A 17,267-nucleotide genomic window follows, 5' to 3' on the forward strand; every position below is an offset into this window, starting at 1 on the left:
TCCAACAACTGAGTTAGGAAGGGCGCCTTTATCTTTGTAGTGACTAGGTGTATTGATACACCATCCAAAATGTAATAACTTCACCATACTCAATTGGATATTCAATGTCCGTGTTTTTTTTGCTGTTTTTTTTACACATCTACCAATAGCACTTTGCGAGGCATTGGAAAACCTCCCTGGTTTTGTGATCGAGTCCGTTTGAAATTCACAGCTTTTAAAAAAGAAAAATGTAAATTGAACCATTATTTAACTAGTCAAGTCAGTTAAGAACAACTTCTTCTTTATAATGACAGCCTACCCCGGACGATGCTGGGCCAATTGTGTGCCACCTTTTGGGACTCCCAATCACGGATGGATGTGATACAGCACTGCTCAACCGAGGGACCTTACAGATAATTGTATGTGTGGGGTACAGAGATAAGGTAGTCCTTAAAAAAATAATGTTAAAAGACTATTATTTCACACAGTGAGTCCATGCAACTTATGTGACTTGTTAAACACATCTTTACACTTGAACTTATTTAGGCTTGCCATAACAAAGGGTTGAATACTTACTGACTCAAGATATTTAAACTTTTCAATTTTGATTAATTTCAAAACATTTTTAACTCCACTTTGACATTATGGGGTATTGTGGATAGGCCAGTGACACAAAATATAAATGTGAAATTCAGGCTGTAACACAACAAAATGTGGAAAAATGGGTGTGAATACTTTCTGAAGGCACTGTATTTACAATAGTTTTATCCAACCAGATTGCTCATATACCTAGCTCTTATCAATGTATAAATTACAGTGCATGGAGAAGGCTGTTATTTCTATCTAAAAAGAGAAAGTAGAGGTTTTTCCACTTGGAACAGACAGGTTCACTTGACCTTATTCATGATTTCTTCACGTGTAAAGATGGCAGAATTAAGTTAAGGTCAGAATAAGTATACCAGTAGACAGACCTCTGCCACACCTCCATTTCTGTGATCTCCACCCAAAAAAAATAGCTGCCTGGTACCGGTTTCCTCATGCTTAAGTTAAAGGTCAGATTGCGCAGTGAGAAAAAGGAATAAGTTCCATTTACACCTGCGTATCTTGGGACTTGATTCCCCCCATTGGGAATAGCGGAATCAGTAATGGGAGTAATGTGAGACCTGTACATGGTCCCGATTTATGAAGAGTCATTTGAGGAGCAGCAGATGGGGGTTATAAAGACTTTCAAACCATCAGTGTGTGTGTGTAGGGTTGTGGAGCTAGCAGTTTGAGCACAGTAGTACTGTGTGTGATCAGCAGCATGCTGTGGCTGGGCCTGACCACATTTAAAGAACCCATGACACCCCAGCACGGATTCATCTACATGGGCGACAGTCTCAAAGCACCTGGGCCTGCCCTTCATGTTTTAAAAGAGCCAGTGAGATACTGGAAAAAATATTAAAATACCATCAACCGCTCATCTGAGAAAAGCAGTGTTTCATCCCCACCCACATTGAAAGCAGCTAGAACTGAGTTATATTTATGCAAGAGATGTTTCTTTCCTGTTATTTAACGTAAATAAACAGAAACAAAAATCATTCAGTTTACTTCCACATGCACTTGGCTACTTCTGCTAATAGGCCCAGTAAATGCTTACTCATGCAATCACACACAGTATACAGCTAGTGGAGGGAGAGTAAGCAGATCTGTTTTATTTGCACATCTGTCTTGAAGTACACAATGTCAACATACCACCTACATTGAAACAGTTGTTCCACTGGCCCAATTGCTCTTGCGATAAATGTAGTTTTTCCAGAGTTAATTTTCAGGGCATCTTCAAAGGCCGAATGACAGAATGGATGTTGTTTCTGGGTATTGCTCCGAATGACTTGTTCCAATGGGTAACGGCCACTAAATAGGTTGGACAAATACAAATGCTCCCTCAGCTGTTCAAAAGCCTAGTTTTCAAAGTCAATGGACGAGTCGCAAATGAGGCAGGAGTTCCATGGGGATAGACATCCAATAGAATTGCTGCACCCCATCTATGTCCCGCCCACACCGACTCCTACTGCTGTGGGTTGACATGCCCCCATGTCGTCAATGTTTCAGGTAAAGGATTTTCTTGCCGTATTGTACATTGTTTCTGAGAGCTGGGTGGCCGACAGAGATGCGATTTTTACACCACTTCAGCCCTGCCCTATAGATGGGCTTCACCGAATCAATGGACCAGCGAGTCAGGTATCTGTGTGATAAAACGACACAGGTGTGAGTTGGCCAGAGACAACAGAAGGTTAGCGAAAGACGACGTACAAGTGTTAATGTTAAAGGTAATGTTATGAGAGGTCTAACAAGAAACAATACAGTTGTGAGAAGGTACATTCAGAGACACTTCAAGAGTCAAAAACACTCGCACTAGTTACCTGTTGAGCTGGGGCTTGGGCTTCTTTGGTACGTGTCCCTCTGGGAGAGGTGGTTTGTGATCGGGGAGAAGACCTGGAATAGAGTACGTTTACCATCTTGAAGAAAATACACATCACAATAGTAGAGTTTCCAGAGCTGACACAAAGAGTATCGTACCTGCTCTATGCGCCATTTGCACACAGATGGCGATCTTGCGGTGCTCTTGGGCACAGAGACCAGTGACTCTACGAGGCAGCATTCCTCCATCAGACCTGATGAACTGACTGAGCAACAGGACATCCTGACAAAGACAAAACACAGGGAATTACTGTAGGTCTGAGCTCACAGAACAGGCACACATACTGATAGACAGAAACACAAGCACACATACTGATATAAAATGCATGAGACACATAGGAGATGTGAGTGTGTGGACCAGCACTGATCATGGCCACCGTATTATTTGTCAATGAAAACACTTACTGTGTAGTTGTATTTGTTCTGCAGGTTCCATCGGTAGATGGGGCACTGGGCTGTGGGGTTAGGTGGCTGTGGTCCGGCTGGAGTATCCTGTGTTAACCCCTCAATCTGAGAAAGAATGCATTGACAGTCAATAACTAAATGAGCTAGAGAAGTGTTGATAGCTAACATGGTATAGATATTGTCTTAAATATCTTGAAATGTGTGGCTACCATATTGACTAGTACTATTAAGTTAAAAGCAATACATCGACATAGCTAGAGATAAACGCAACATCACCACAGAAACCACAAAATGAGTAGTGTGCAATGAAGAACCAACAGGTTAGATAGCTTATCACTTACTATTGTTGTTTTGCCTTCTTTCTTTTCCACGACTGAAAACAAACAAAATAGGCAGTCACAGTTAGTACAATTACAGGCCGCCGTTTCATAACAAACAGGTGTGCCGAAAATCATCCCACCCCCCTTCGCGTGAACGCGCATACATCAATTATTCATTGCAAGGTCTTCACTCCGTTGTCAGTTTAGCCTACATTTCACTGATCTTAGTAGCAGAAAGTAGTTTTTATTTGTGTCCAAGGCAGCTGTCAATGATCACGTTAGGCTGAGTTTAATTTTAGTATGGAGGTTTGATCGCGGGGGAGGGAATAGTAATGTCTGCAGTTTGGCTGTTTCAAGTGTATTAGTCTAAATAAATCTCTTTGCCAGAATTCGTGATCTCTCCCATGTCTTATTCGACTAGTAGTTGTTCTGAATGTTTATTGCTTGCCTACATTTTACTCCCTATGTTTAATATAACACACATACATTCATTATTCATTTCGGTTGCCTATCCTGACATGACGTTTGTTCTATAGAAAGTTGACTATGATGTGTGCCTCAAAGTATTTGACTCTAGCCACAAAACCAAGGAAAATAGAAAGTGGGTGTGGTGTTTCGGCAAGGCCATTTTCTTGCCTGCCGAAATCCTAAAGGTAAACTGACAACGGAGTGAAGAGCAGAAATCTTAACTAGCAAGCAAGTCGCAACAATGAGGGAATCGAGTGTGCGCGTTCACGCGAGGGGGGATTTTCGGCATAACACCGGGCTGCTAATTTAGCTTGTGCTTCTAGTGAGTTTAAAAAAAGAAATTCAACTACAACGTGGTCGTTCAAATGATTGTATTATTATAATCAACTACCACAACTATCTTTAACGCCTAAAATAACCCTTATCGAAGGGCAAAGCTTACCGAGTGAATGCGCTACTGCTAGCAGCGCGAGCTGTCATATGGCTACAACAGGATTCAAGGAGAATCTCACCTTGTCGAATTCCTCTACTTTGAATAATCCCAAAAACCGAGAGTTGAGGGTAATTGGTTATACTCTGAAAGACACTCATATTGCTGCTGCTGGCCACACTTTTAACACCAGATAGAGAGGTCCAAATAGAACCCAGCACACAGCGCGCTGCCATCTTGGAATTGTGACCTTCTCTTCTTCCTGCTTCTTCTTTGAAGGTTTATTGGCAGCCTCCCCCAAAACTTGTATTGCTGCCAGGTACTGTGCGGGATGAAAACAAAACGTTCCCAACTTTATAACTGAACAAAAATATAAACGTGTTGGTCCCATGGAGTTTGGTCACCAGATGTACTGTGTTTCCTCCGACACATTGGTGCGGTTGGCTTCCGGGTTAAGAGTGCAGTGTGTCAAGAAGCAGTGCAGCTTGACGGGGTTGTGTTTCGGAGGACGCTTGGCTCTCGACCTTCGCTTCTCCCAAACCCGTACTGGAGTTGCAGCGATGGGACTAGACTGTAACTACCAATTGGATATCACAACATTTGGCAGAAAAAAAGGGTAAAAAATAATTCAAGTTTAAAATCCAGGGTTACTCCAAGCAGTTTAGTCACCTCACATAGTCCCCAATGTGCAGCTGCAAACCGTAGTCTGGCTTTTTTATGGCTGTTTTGGAACAGTGGCTTTTTCCTTGCTGAGTGACCTTTCAGATTATGTCGATATAGGACTCATTTTACTGTAGATTAAGATACTTTTGTAGTTGTTTCCTCCAGCATCTTCACAGGGTCCTTTGCTGTTGTTCTAGGATTGATTTGCACTTTTCGTACCAAAGTACGTTCATCTCTAGGAGACAGAACGCATCTCCTTCCTGAGCGGTATGATGGCTGCATGGTCCCATGGTGTTTATACTTGTGTACTATTGTTTCTACAGATGAACTTGGTACCTTCAGGTGTTTGGAAATTGCTCCCAAGGATGAACCAGACTTGTGGAGGTCTACAATGTTTTTTCTGAGGTCTTGGCTGATTTCTTTTGATTTTCCAATGATGCCAAGCAAAGAGGCACTGAGTTTAAAGGTAGGCCTTGAAATACATCCACAGGTACACCTCCAATTAACTCAAATTATGTAAATTAGCATATCAGAAGCTTCTAAAGCCATGACATAATTTTCTGGAATTTTCCAAGCTGTTTAAAGGCACAGTCAACTTAGTGTAAAGTAACTTCTGACCCGCTGGAATTGTGATACAGTGAATTGTAAGTGAAATAATCTGTCTGTAAACGATTGTTAGAACAATTACTTGTGTTATGCACAAATTAGATGTCCTATCCGACTTGCCTAAAATATAGTTTGTTAACAAGACATTTGTGGAGTGGTTGAAAAACAAGTTTTAATGACTCCAACCTAAGTGAATGTTAACTTCCGACTTCAACTGTATATATCACAACCAGAAGCCATGGATTACCGGCAACACCCGCACAGAGCTAAAGGCTAAAGCTGCTGCTTTCGAGGAGCTGGACACTAATACGGACTTTGATAAGAAATCCCGCTATGCCTTCAGACGATCAAAGGCATAGCCTCAATACAGGACTAAGATTGAATCCTACTACACCAACTCTGACGCTCGTCGGATGTGGCAGGGCTTTCAAACTATTACGGACTACAAAGGAAATCCCAGCTGCGAGCTGCCCAGTGATGCGAGCCTACCAGACGGGCTAAATGTCTTTTATGCTCGCTTCGAGACAAGCAACATTGAAGCATGCATGATAGAACCAGCTGTTCAGGATGACTGTGTGATCAGGCTTTCCGTAGCCGATGTGAGCAAGACCTTTAAACAGGTCGACATTCACAAGGCCGCATGTCCAGACGGATTACCAGGACGTGTACTCAGAGCATTTTCAACCTCTCCCTGACCGAGTCTGTAAAACCTACATGTTTCAAGCAGACCACCATAGCCCCTGTGCCCAAGAAAGTGAAGGTAACCTGCCTAAATGACTTCCGCCCGTAACACTCATGTCGGTAGCCATGAAGGGCTTTGTAAGGCTGGTCATGGCTCACATTAACAACATCATCCCAGAAACCCTAGACCCACTCCAATTCACATACCGCCCCAACAGATCCACAGATTACGCAATCTCAATCGCTCTCCACACTGCCCTTTCCCAGCTGGACAAAAGGAACACCTATGTGAGAATGTTGTTCATTGACTGCAGCTCAGTGTTCAACACCATTGTGCCCACAAAGCTTGTTACTAAGCTAAGGACCCTGGGACTAAACACCTCCCTCTGTTCACCCATGATTGCGTGGCCAAGCATGACTCCAACACCATCATTAAGTTTGCTAATTATACAACAGTGGTAGGCCTGATCACCGACAATGATGAGACAGCCTATAGGGAGAAGGTCAGAGACCTGGCAGTGTGGTGCCAGGACAACAACCTCTCTCTCAATGTGAGGAAGACAGGAGCTGATCGTGGACGACAGGAAAAAGAGGGCCGAACACTCCCCCATTCACATCGATGGGGCTGTAGTGGAGCGGGTCGAGAGTTTCAAGTCCCTTGGTGTCCACATCACCAACAAACTATCATGGTCCAAACACACCATGAAAGTCATGAAGAGGGCACGATAACATCTTTCCTCCTCAGGAGACAGAAAATATTTTGCATGGGTCCCAAGATCCTCAAAAAGTTATACAGCCAAGCGCATTCTTCACCACACTGTTTGTGTGGGTGGACCATTTCAGATTGTCGGTGATGTGTATGCCGAGGAACATGAAGCTTTCCACCTTCTCCACTGCGGTCCCGTCGATGTGGATAGGGGGGCGCTCCCTCAGCTGTTTCCTGAAGTCCATGATCAGCTCCTTCGTTTTGTTGACATTGAGGGAGAGGTTATTTTCCTGTCACCACTCCGCCAAGGCCCTCGCCTCCCTGTCTCATCATTGTTGGCAATCAGGCCTACTACTGTTGTGTTGTCTGCAAAGTTGATGATTGAATTGGAAGCGTGCATGGCCACACAGTCATGGGTGAACAAGGAGTACAGGAGGGGGCTGAGAACGCACCCTTGTGTGTCCCGTGTTGAGAATCAGTGAAGTGGAGATGTTGTTTTCTACCTTCACCACCTGGGGGTGGCCCGTCCGGAAGTCCAGGACCCAGTTGCACAGGGCGGGGTTCAGACCCAGGGTCCCGAGCTTAATGATGATCTTGGAGGGTACTATGGTGTTGAAGGCTTAGCTACATGACCCGCTAAAGTCAGCTTGCCCGGTCCACCACAAGGAGTCACTAGAGCGCAATGAGCCAAAGAAAGCCTCCCGGGCCAAACCCTCACCTAACCCGGATGATGTTGGGCCAATTGTGAGCCGCCTTATGGGATTCCCGGTCATGGCCAGTTACACATCCTGGGATTGAACCCGGCTCTGTAGGGACACCTCAAGCACTACGATCTTGCCACCCGTTCTGAAACTACCTGCAGCTCTTTGTTAATTGTTGCAGTCATTTCCGTCGCTGTAGTAGCTGACATGTATAGTGTTGAGTCATCCGCATACATAAACACACTGGCTTTACTCAAAGTATGTCGTTAGTAAAGATTGAAAAAAGTAAGGGGCCTCGACAGCTGCCCTGGGTAATTCCTGATTCTACCTGGATTATGTTGGAGAGGCTTCTGTTATAAACACCCTCTGTGTTCTGTTAGACAGGTACATTTTTATCCACATTATAGCAGGTGGTGTAAAGCCATAACACATACGTTTTTCCAGCAGCGGACTATAATCATTAATGTCAAAAGCCGCATGGAAGTCTAACATAACAGCCCCCACAATCTTTTTATCATCAATTTCCCTCAGCCAATCAGTCATTTGTATGATAGTGCATTGATCAGATACAGTTTAAAGACATACTTTTTTTTTTTTTTTTGCCCAGTTGACCTTTTAAGGGCTACCTATCTGTTGTCTAATGGACACAGGATCACAAGTTAGAATTACATTTTTTTCAGAAACACTTTGGCCAGCAGGGCACACTACTGGAAGACCCCTCAGCATGGTTATCCCTAAAAGCAGCTAATGGATTGAACATTTCATATTTGTGGTATGTACTGTTGGATGTGAAAATCGGTGATGTTCTCGTTCCTGACTGTGGTATTGTGGTTGTCCAATACCATTGTTTAGCCAATACAGATGGCCTAGTGGGAACAAACATAATAAAAAAACTGCCTGGACACCTTGACAAAAGACAATTTGACTGTGCTTTGCCTTTCTAGTGGACACGTCTAGCAGCAGGTGTGGTAAAGGCCATGAAGGTGTGCACCAAAGTTTGCAGCCACTAATGGGATTACAGGGTATGTACGTACCATTAATTGCTATCCTCTGAAGACTCCAGGTTAAAAGTGAAATCCTGGTGTGGGGTCGGACCAGAGCGGGAGAAGAGGGCAAGAACTACCAGTGTCTAGTGGAGCCAATCATTGAGAATGAGTTGCTCATCACCCAAGCTGTGTTCAGAGTCCAGCAGGGAAGGCTGCCTATCCGACTGAGGAACGTTGGAGACTGCCCTACGTCGACACCAAAAACTTGCCATGGCCTTCATAGTGAACCCTGCAGACGTCATATAAGAGAATGATGTGAGTATATCCAGGGTGGGGGAACAGGCTTTGCAAGACAGTTTAGCACATGTGTAACAACCAACAACAGACTACAGAACAGCCTATACTAGTTAACCTGACAGGTGTAGACATTTCCCCTTAACAGAGAATGAAACTGCAAGCACTGTTACAAAAGCACCAGGCTACATTTGCTGCCCATGGTAAAGATTATGGAAGACAACCATAGTGCTGTGAGGCGGAGCGGAGCAGGTGAACCCAAGTGCAGACTCAGACAAGGAGACAGGAATAAGGTAACTAAGGTATTTATTGAAAAGCAGGGGGAGATGGTGTGCAGGCCAGGGGAAACTCAGGCGGGTAGCAGGGAACCAGGAACTGAGGCTGGGGCAAGGGGAGTAGGGTCAGGGTGACCAGGTCCGAAGTGGAATCCAAAGAAGCAGTAGAGCGGGGGTCCAGGGCAGGGAAGCAGGACTGACGAGACGAGGGACTGGAGAAAGGAACCAGAGTCAGAGCGTACTGAACTGTAGCAGAGAGAAAAGCAGCGTCAGGCTAGGGAAAAACTGGCACAACAGGATAACAAGATCTAAGCAGGAACAAACGGCTTGAAATGACTGAGCAGAGGCTACGATCTGGCAGCGTGGAAGTGGTGAGGCTGAGTATTTGTAGAGGTCTTGATTATGGAACAGGTTGCAGCTGGTGGGGATTACGCTCAGCCTCCAGCACACCTGTCTCTACTCACACAATCAAATACACCCACAGAGGGAGAGAGCACTGGGGGAGTGGCGGCAGGTTAGGGAGACATGATGAGAAGTAGAGGGCATGGCAGGAGCAGATGTAACAAGTGCAGCATGTGATCTCCACTGGAGATATAGCCCCAGTCAGAGAGCGCCACAGACAAATCCCTCCCAAAATGTACCAAGAAGTGAAAACTGTCACGTCTGTTCCCGCTCCTCCTCTCTGGCGCTCGAGGTCGCCAGGCTGCTCAGCATTACGCACACCTGTCACAATTGTTTAGCGCACCTGCTCTTCGTCAGACTCACCTGGACTCCATCACGTCATTGATTGCCTCCCCTATATCTGTCACTTCCTCTGTTTCATTCCTGTGTTTGCATTGATGTTGTTATGTTTCTCCAGTCTAGACACTGGTCTTGGTTTATGGCTATTAATTATTAAATGCACACCCTGTACTTGCTTCTTGTCTTCCAGCTTCTGTTGTTACATAATCGTTACAGAAAGCATTGATTCAAGGTATGTTGAACTCAGGAATAGTTAACCCATGCACTAGACCATGGGCAGCCCCTATTGTTTTGGTTAGAAAGAAGGATAGCATATTGAGATTTTGTGTGTACTATCGTAAATTAAGCCAAACTAAAGTCACAAACCCACAATGGTGCTTACCCACTCCCTCGTATATAGGAATCTCTAGCCAGTTTGACCAAAGCCAAGTACTTCTCAACTTTAGACCTTGCTATTGGCAGGCCCAGATGTCTCCAGCACATTATGGAAAAGACTGCCTTTACAACTCCAATGGATTTGTTCGAGTTTGCTTGGATGCCATTTGGGGTTATGCAACTGGCCTTCTGGCCTTGATCCAAACATGTTTAGGATAGCAAACTCTAGAATCTCTTTTGATCTATCTGGATGATGTTATTGTGTTTTCTAAATATCTACATCAGCCCATCTAAATCACATGGATTTAGTGTTCAGCAGACTAGCTAAGTATGGACTCTGAAACCAAACAAATGCATCTTTCTGAAGCAAGAAGTACAGTACCTGGGGCATCGGGTATCTCCTGAAGGAGTATCATCAGACCCGGACAAGGTCAAGTGTGTGTGCAGGACTGGCCCACACCCAAAACGGTAAAGGAACTTCGGTCATTTCTTGGCTTAGCAGGATACTACCGTAGATTTGTAAAGGACTTTGCCAGAGTGCCAGCCCCTTACTTGAGCTGTTAACAGGGTTGGCCCCTAAACAAACGAGAACGTCTCTCGACTCTCCTACCCACACTGGCTGGAATCAGGCATGTAATATGTCTTTTGCAATCTTAAAACGGTCCCTCACTACCTCTCCAACTCTAGCTGACATCTGTATACAGATGCCAGTAAGAGAGGCTTGGGGGCAGTTCTAGCCCAGGTACAAGAGGGTAAAGAACAGGTAATCTCATTTGCAAGTAGAAGCCTCCATCCCTCAGAAGGAAATTACAGTAACTATAGCTCACTTAAACTTGAATTCCTTGCACTGAAGTGGGCCGTCACTGAAACGTTTGCAGAATACCTCAATGCCTCACCTATTGTGGTTTATACAGGCAATAATCCTCTGGTACATCTAAACTCAGCTAAATTGGCAAGCAGAGATGTGTAGCCAGATTGGCAAGTATTGTGTAGGACGTAATAACCAGAGTGCAGATGCCTTGTCTCGTTTCCATCCAGAAAACACAGTCCCAAACCAGCTGGAGGACTGAGACCTGGCATTCCAGGAGATGCCACCCAAAGTGGTAAAGGCCCTGTTGGTGGGGTTGGGGTGGAGGACAAACAAGCTGTCAGAAGACCAGGATGCAGAAGAAGGACACAGCAAGCCCCTCATACCAGAGATAACTGGCTCAGAGGAAGAGCCTTTAAGAACCGCACTGTGCTTTCTATCTTCTCATACTTATAAGAGAAAAATCACAGGATCATTAAGGTTACACTTTTACATGATCTCCATCAGAGATCCATTCCTGTTACTGAAACATGGTATAGTACTTTAAGAGTTTTAAATGAAAATGTGAGATAGTTACAAAACTGAAATGTTGTTATATGGTAGGCCTAGTTTACATGTACATTCAAAAACCTTTCCAATAACAGTAGATGTCTAAATGTGTGCTGTGTTAACACAGGTCAGGCAGGGTTTCCATAAAGAATTCTTAAACACTCCCACTGGGCACACAGTGGTTGAATCAACATTGTTTCCACGTCATTTCAATTAAATTACGCTGAACCAACATGGAATAGCCATTGAACTGACGTCTGTGCCCAGTGGGCTGTGACTTCTGGGAGAGGATGAGGGCAGCCACCTGACAGACAGGAACGAGAGTCGAAAGAGGCCCTAGATGTGCTCCGGGAATGGAATCATCTTACATGGAAAGAGGGTGTGTTGTGTCGGACATTCCAGGACCTCAAAGAGGTAGAGCCGATTGTCCAGCTGGTTGTCCCTACTGGTGAGAGACAGCTGGGAACTGTATCATGGGAGGGCAGGCTACTGGGAGGCAGAAAAGACCACAGCGCTAATCCATGCCAGATTCTATTGGCCAAACCTAGCCAGAGACATTCCAAATTGGTGTGCCACTTGTCAGCTTTGTGTCTTACGAAAGCCCCAGTTTGTCTGAAACAAGCACCTTCAGTGCCAATCAAAATGTCAGCCCCTCTTGAACTAATGTCTATAGACTACCTGAGCATAGGTCATCCAGAGACCTTCATCACAACGTGCTGGTAATGGTAGACCATTTCACTAAATATACTTGGGCCACCCCTACTAGGGACCAGACGGAGACTACTACTGCAAATGCACTGTGGCAGAAGGTAATTCAGCCTTTTGGTGCTCCCTGGCGCTTATTGGACATTTTGAATATCAGTTTATAAAGAATCTATGTGTATTGTATGGAATAACCAAAAGTCACACTACTCCTTATCATCCATCAGGGAACGGCGGGTGTGAAAGATTTAATAGAACGACCATAGGTTTGCTGGGGACGCTTGGAGTGGAAAGACGGAAAAACGGCGCTGGCATTTCCTGCAGGAAATGATTGAGATATACAACAACACATTGCACAACCCTACAGGATATACTGTACACCTGCTGAGGAATCCCCTCTGCTGCCTGGGGAGTAGACACTCATGAGAGACATTAGAGCGAGGGGCCGGGGTAAGCTTGCAGACAATTTGGAGCAGCTCCCTCATGTGGTAGTAAAACAATCTGACCCAGAACTGCCGGTCTATGTGGTCAGACCAGAAAAAGTAATGGGAGAGGGTTTTGCACCGTAATCTTGTTCATTTCTCCCAGTAGAGAGACCAGCACAACCCCCTAGTGAAGTTGATCTCCCTTTTAGATTAAACAAAGCCCCCAGCCACCCTCTGACTAACACGCCATTGAGAGATACAATTATAGCCCCTGTTGCTGTCTCCTTGATTGGGTTTTGGGTCCCTACAGGTGCTGAGCCGGAAGCTGGAGATGGGTGCCATGGTGATGCAGAGAAACTATGAGCGGGAGATGGGTGCCATGGTGATGCAGAGAAACCATGAGCGGGAGATGGGTGCTATCATGCCACGGAAGACTGCAGGTGGGAGATGGGTGTCCGTGGGACTCCAATCTGAAGATGGGGACCGCTGTGGCAGGGCTGAAAATGGCCAATGTAACCTTCATGAACCAAGAGATCTACAAGGACCACCAAGGGAGTTCACCCCATAAGAAACAGAGACTTAGGTTAAACGGTTTTGTTATGTTATGGCCATTGGGGACACTGACCTTTCAGCGGGGAAGGATGTAACAGGGTTCTACAAACCTGCTTAACGTTATTACTTCTGTCACTAGTGTGGTTTGACTGAGCACATATTTTACTTCCTTCACTTGACTGTTTTCACATTTTGAATTATTTGCACGATTGAGAATTCTGCACTTAACGTTTGATTTTGCGCACGTCACCATGGTTTGCTGTGTTTCATGATCGATTTAAGGTGTGTACAGTGCTGGTTACACCCCTCTCTCTCTCTCTCTCTCTCTTTCTCTTTCTTTCTCTTCCTACATAATGATCTCCAGTCAGTTCTCTGGTAACAATGTCTGAAACCAGGTGTTTCTGTTAAGGTTGGTCCGCAATCCTTTTCCTCGTGGTCGTGTGCCCTATTGTATAATTATTGTAATGCTGTCTGATATCGGGTGTATGTGGCAAGGTCTGTGCTGGGCCGCAACTGGATCGTTGGAAACCCTGAGCTGCCTGTGAGCTATCCACGCAACTGTTGATGCTACTGTAGATACTGCCGCTGAGCAGCTACTGAGCTACTAAATGAACTGAGCTCAACTTGAATGTGCGCAGTACGTGAAGCAGACTACGGTGGGCCGCTCTGCTTGAACACTCCAACAGCAACGGAGGAACTGAACTAGCCTACTGGACTGCTGGCAATCCTTTTTAATCAAGAACCTTTTTTGTGACTCCCTTTCCTCTTCCCTTAGAATATTTCATCAATATTGTTGTTTTGAATAGAGCATGGGTGTGGTTTCTCTTGGTCATCCGGGTGTCAATGCTCAAACCTGGTTTATTCTGAAAGTATTTGCGTCTAGTCTCGCCCCAACACATACCGTTCCTTATAGAAGCACCTGGTTTAGTGATTGTTGTGATCAGTGTCTAGGCAGCAGAATCCTCATAACATATTTCCAAGCTCTTTGATATATCTGGATGATGGTTGGTTCTTAAGTGGAGCTTGTACAGACGTGCTACAATTTGTTAGTACCCCTCCACAAAAAAAAATGAAGAATGCACAACTTTCTCTGAAATAACTTGAAACTGACAAAAGTAATTGGCATCCACCATTGTTTATTCCATATTTAATTGAAATCAGACCTTGATTTTTTTATTCAACATTATATTGTAAAAAAAAACAAATGAAAATGGCATGGGCAAAAATGATGGGACCCTTCACCTAATATTTTGTAGCACAACCTTTAGAGGCAATCACTGCAATCAAATGTTTTCTGTAGCTCTCAATGAGATTTCTGCACCTGTTAACAGGTAGGTTGGCCCACTATTCCTGAGCAAACTGCTCCAGCTGTCTCAGGTTTGATGGGTGTCTTCTCCAGACTGCAATTTTCAGCCCTTTCCATAGAGCTTTCTGACACTGGGCAGTACGTTTCACTCCAGAATGCCTTGATGGTCTTGATTTCATTGTGCCCTGCACAGATTCAAGGCACCCTGTGCCAGGCGCAGCACCAAAACATAACTGAGCCGCCTCCATGTTTCACTGTAGGTATGGTGTTCTTTCTTTGAAAGCTTCATTATTTTTTGTCTCTGAACACAGAGCTGATGTGACCTGCCAAAAATATCAAATTTTGACTCATCTGTCCGAAGGACATTCTCCCAGAAAGATTGTGGCTTGTCAATATGCCTCTTAGCAAATTCCAGTCTGGCTTTGTTTTTCTTTCACAAGTAGTCCTCCGGGGTCTTCTTCCATGGAGCCCACTTTTGCTCAGAAAGCGACTGATGGTGCGTTCAGAAACTGACGTACCTTCACCCTGGAGTTCAGCTTGCATCTCGTTGGCAGTTATCCTTGGTTCTTTTTCTACCATTCACACTCTCCTTCTGTTCAATCTGGGGTTGATTTTCCTCTTGCTGCCGCGCCCAGGGAGGTTGGCTACAGTTCCATGGACCTTACACTTCTTAATAATATTTGTAAATGTTGTCACAGTAACATCAAGCTGCTTGGAGATGGTCTTGTAGCCTTTACCGTTACCATGCTTGTCTATTATTTTATTTCTGATCTCCTCAGACAAATCTCTCCTTCGCTTTCTCTGGTCCGTGTTCAGTGTGGTGACCACAATGATACCAAACAGCACAGTAACTACTTTACTCTGGTCCATGTTCAGTGTGGTGACCACAATGATACCAAACAGCACAGTGACTACTTTACTCTGGTCCATGTTCAGTGTGGTGCAACACAATGATACCAAACAGCACAGTGACTACTTTACTCTGGTCCATGTTCAGTGTGGTGCACACAATAATACCAAACAGCACAGTGACTACTTTACTCTGGTCCATGTTCAGTGTGGTGCAACACAATGATACCAAACAGCACAGTGACTACTTTACTCTGGTCCATGTTCAGTGTGGTGCACACAATGATACCAAACAGCACAGTGACTACTTTACTCTGGTCCATGTTCAGTGTGGTGCAACACAATGATACCAAACAGCACAGTGACACCTTTACTCTGGTCCATGTTCAGTGTGGTGCACACAATGATACCAAACAGCACAGTGACTACTTTACTCTGGTCCATGTTCAGTGTGGTGCAACACAATGATACCAAACAGCACAGTGACACCTTTACTCTGGTCCATGTTCAGTGTGGTGCAATACAATGATACCAAACAGCACAGTGACTACTTTACTCTGGTCCATGTTCAGTGTGGTGCTCACAATGATACCAAACAGCACAGTGACTACTTTACTCTGGTCCATGTTCAGTGTGGTGACCACAATGATACCAAACAGCACAGTGACTACTTTACTCTGGTCCATGTTCAGTGTGGTGCACACAATGATACCAAACAGCACAGTGACCACTTTACTCTGGTCCATGTTCAGTGTGGTGCACACAATGATACCAAACAGCACAGTGACTACTTTACTCTGGTCCATGTTCAGTGTGGTGCAACACAATGATACCAAACAGCACAGTGACTACTTTACTCTGGTCCATGTTCAGTGTGGTGCACACAATGATAGCAAACAGCACAGTGACTACTTTACTCTGGTCCATGTTCAGTGTGGTGCAACACAATGATACCAAACAGCACAGTGACCACTTTACTCTGGTCCATGTTCAGTGTGGTGCACACAATGATACCAAACAGCACAGTGACTACTTTACTCTGGTCCATGTTCAGTGTGGTGCAACACAATGATACCAAACAGCACAGTGACTACTTTACTCTGGTCCATGTTCAGTGTGGTGCAACACAATGATACCAAACAGCACAGTGACCACTTTACTCTGGTCCATGTTCAGTGTGGTGCACACAATGATACCAAACAGCACAGTGACTACTTTACTCTGGTCCATGTTCAGTGTGCTGCAACACAATGATACCAAACAGCACAGTGACTACTTTACTCTGGTCCATGTTCAGTGTGGTGCAATACAATGATACCAAACAGCACAGTGACTACTTTACTCTGGTCCATGTTCAGTGTGGTGCAACACAATGATACCAAACAGTACAGTGACTACTTTACTCTGGTCCATGTTCAGTGTGGTGCAACACAATGATGCCAAACAGCACAGTGACTACTTTACTCTGGTCCATGTTCAGTGTGGTGCACACAATGATACCAAACAGCACAGTGACTACTTTACTCTGGTCCATGTTCAGTGTGGTGCAACACAATGATACCAAACAGCACAGTGACTACTTTACTCTGGTCCATGTTCAGTGTGGTGCAACACAATGATACCAAACAGCACAGTGACTACTTTACTCTGGTCCATGTTCAGTGTGGTGCAACACAATGATACCAAACAGCACAGTGACTACTTTACTCTGGTCCATGTTCAGTGTGGTGCACACAATGATACCAAACAGCACAGTGACTACTTTACTCTGGTCCATGTTCAGTGTGGTGCAACACAATGATACCAAACAGCACAGTGACTACTTTACTCTGGTCCATGTTCAGTGTGGTGCTCACAATGATACCAAACAGCACAGTGACTACTTTACTCTGGTCCATGTTCAGTGTGGCTCACACAATGATACCAAACAGCACAGTGACTACTTTACTCTGGTCCATGTTCAGTGTGGTGCAACACAATGATACC

General features: G+C 44.7%; 1 protein-coding gene and 1 long non-coding RNA gene across 6 annotated transcripts; one reads left to right on the top strand and one right to left on the bottom strand.

Annotated features, from left to right (window-relative positions):
- Nucleotides 1-1,647: 1,647 nt before the first annotated feature.
- Nucleotides 1,648-4,466, bottom strand: LOC118398573 (39S ribosomal protein S18a, mitochondrial-like). Its single transcript, XM_035794058.2, has 6 exons — nt 4,145-4,466; nt 3,186-3,217; nt 2,845-2,949; nt 2,539-2,662; nt 2,382-2,454; nt 1,648-2,203 (listed from the first exon to the last, which is right to left on the bottom strand). Exons 1-6 carry the CDS (start codon nt 4,296-4,298, stop codon nt 2,059-2,061), a joined length of 633 nt encoding a protein of 210 aa, XP_035649951.1. The 5' UTR covers nt 4,299-4,466; the 3' UTR covers nt 1,648-2,058.
- Nucleotides 4,467-4,532: 66 nt separating this feature from the next.
- Nucleotides 4,533-15,285, top strand: LOC118398574 (uncharacterized). Of its 5 annotated transcripts, none has more exons than XR_004828640.2 (6): nt 4,533-4,678; nt 5,049-5,191; nt 8,100-8,191; nt 8,476-8,720; nt 9,906-12,599; nt 12,885-15,285. It is a non-coding gene; the product is annotated as an uncharacterized LOC118398574 (long non-coding RNA). The 5 variants fall into 5 exon arrangements; XR_008071099.1 differs by lacking the exon at nt 8,100-8,191 and having other exon boundaries at nt 9,906-12,256; nt 12,377-12,599; XR_008071098.1 differs by lacking the exon at nt 8,100-8,191 and having other exon boundaries at nt 9,906-9,947; nt 11,105-12,599.
- Nucleotides 15,286-17,267: the final 1,982 nt, after the last annotated feature.

This window comes from Oncorhynchus keta, chromosome 19 (genome assembly GCF_023373465.1).
Source record: "Oncorhynchus keta strain PuntledgeMale-10-30-2019 chromosome 19, Oket_V2, whole genome shotgun sequence".
NCBI classification, from domain to species: Eukaryota; Metazoa; Chordata; class Actinopteri; order Salmoniformes; family Salmonidae; genus Oncorhynchus; species Oncorhynchus keta.

Bases quoted from the DNA above. Each gene is read 5' to 3' on its own strand.
- LOC118398573 (XM_035794058.2), bottom strand. From the start codon at position 4,298: ATGGCAGCGCGCTGTGTGCTGGGTTCTATTTGGACCTCTCTATCTGGT. The intron at 3,218-4,144 runs GTGAGATTCTCC...GTTTGTTTTCAG, and splicing joins AAGTAGAGGAATTCGACAAG to TCGTGGAAAAGAAAGAAGGC. The intron at 2,204-2,381 runs GTAACTAGTGCG...TTTATCACACAG, and splicing joins CCCAAGCCCCAGCTCAACAG to ATACCTGACTCGCTGGTCCA.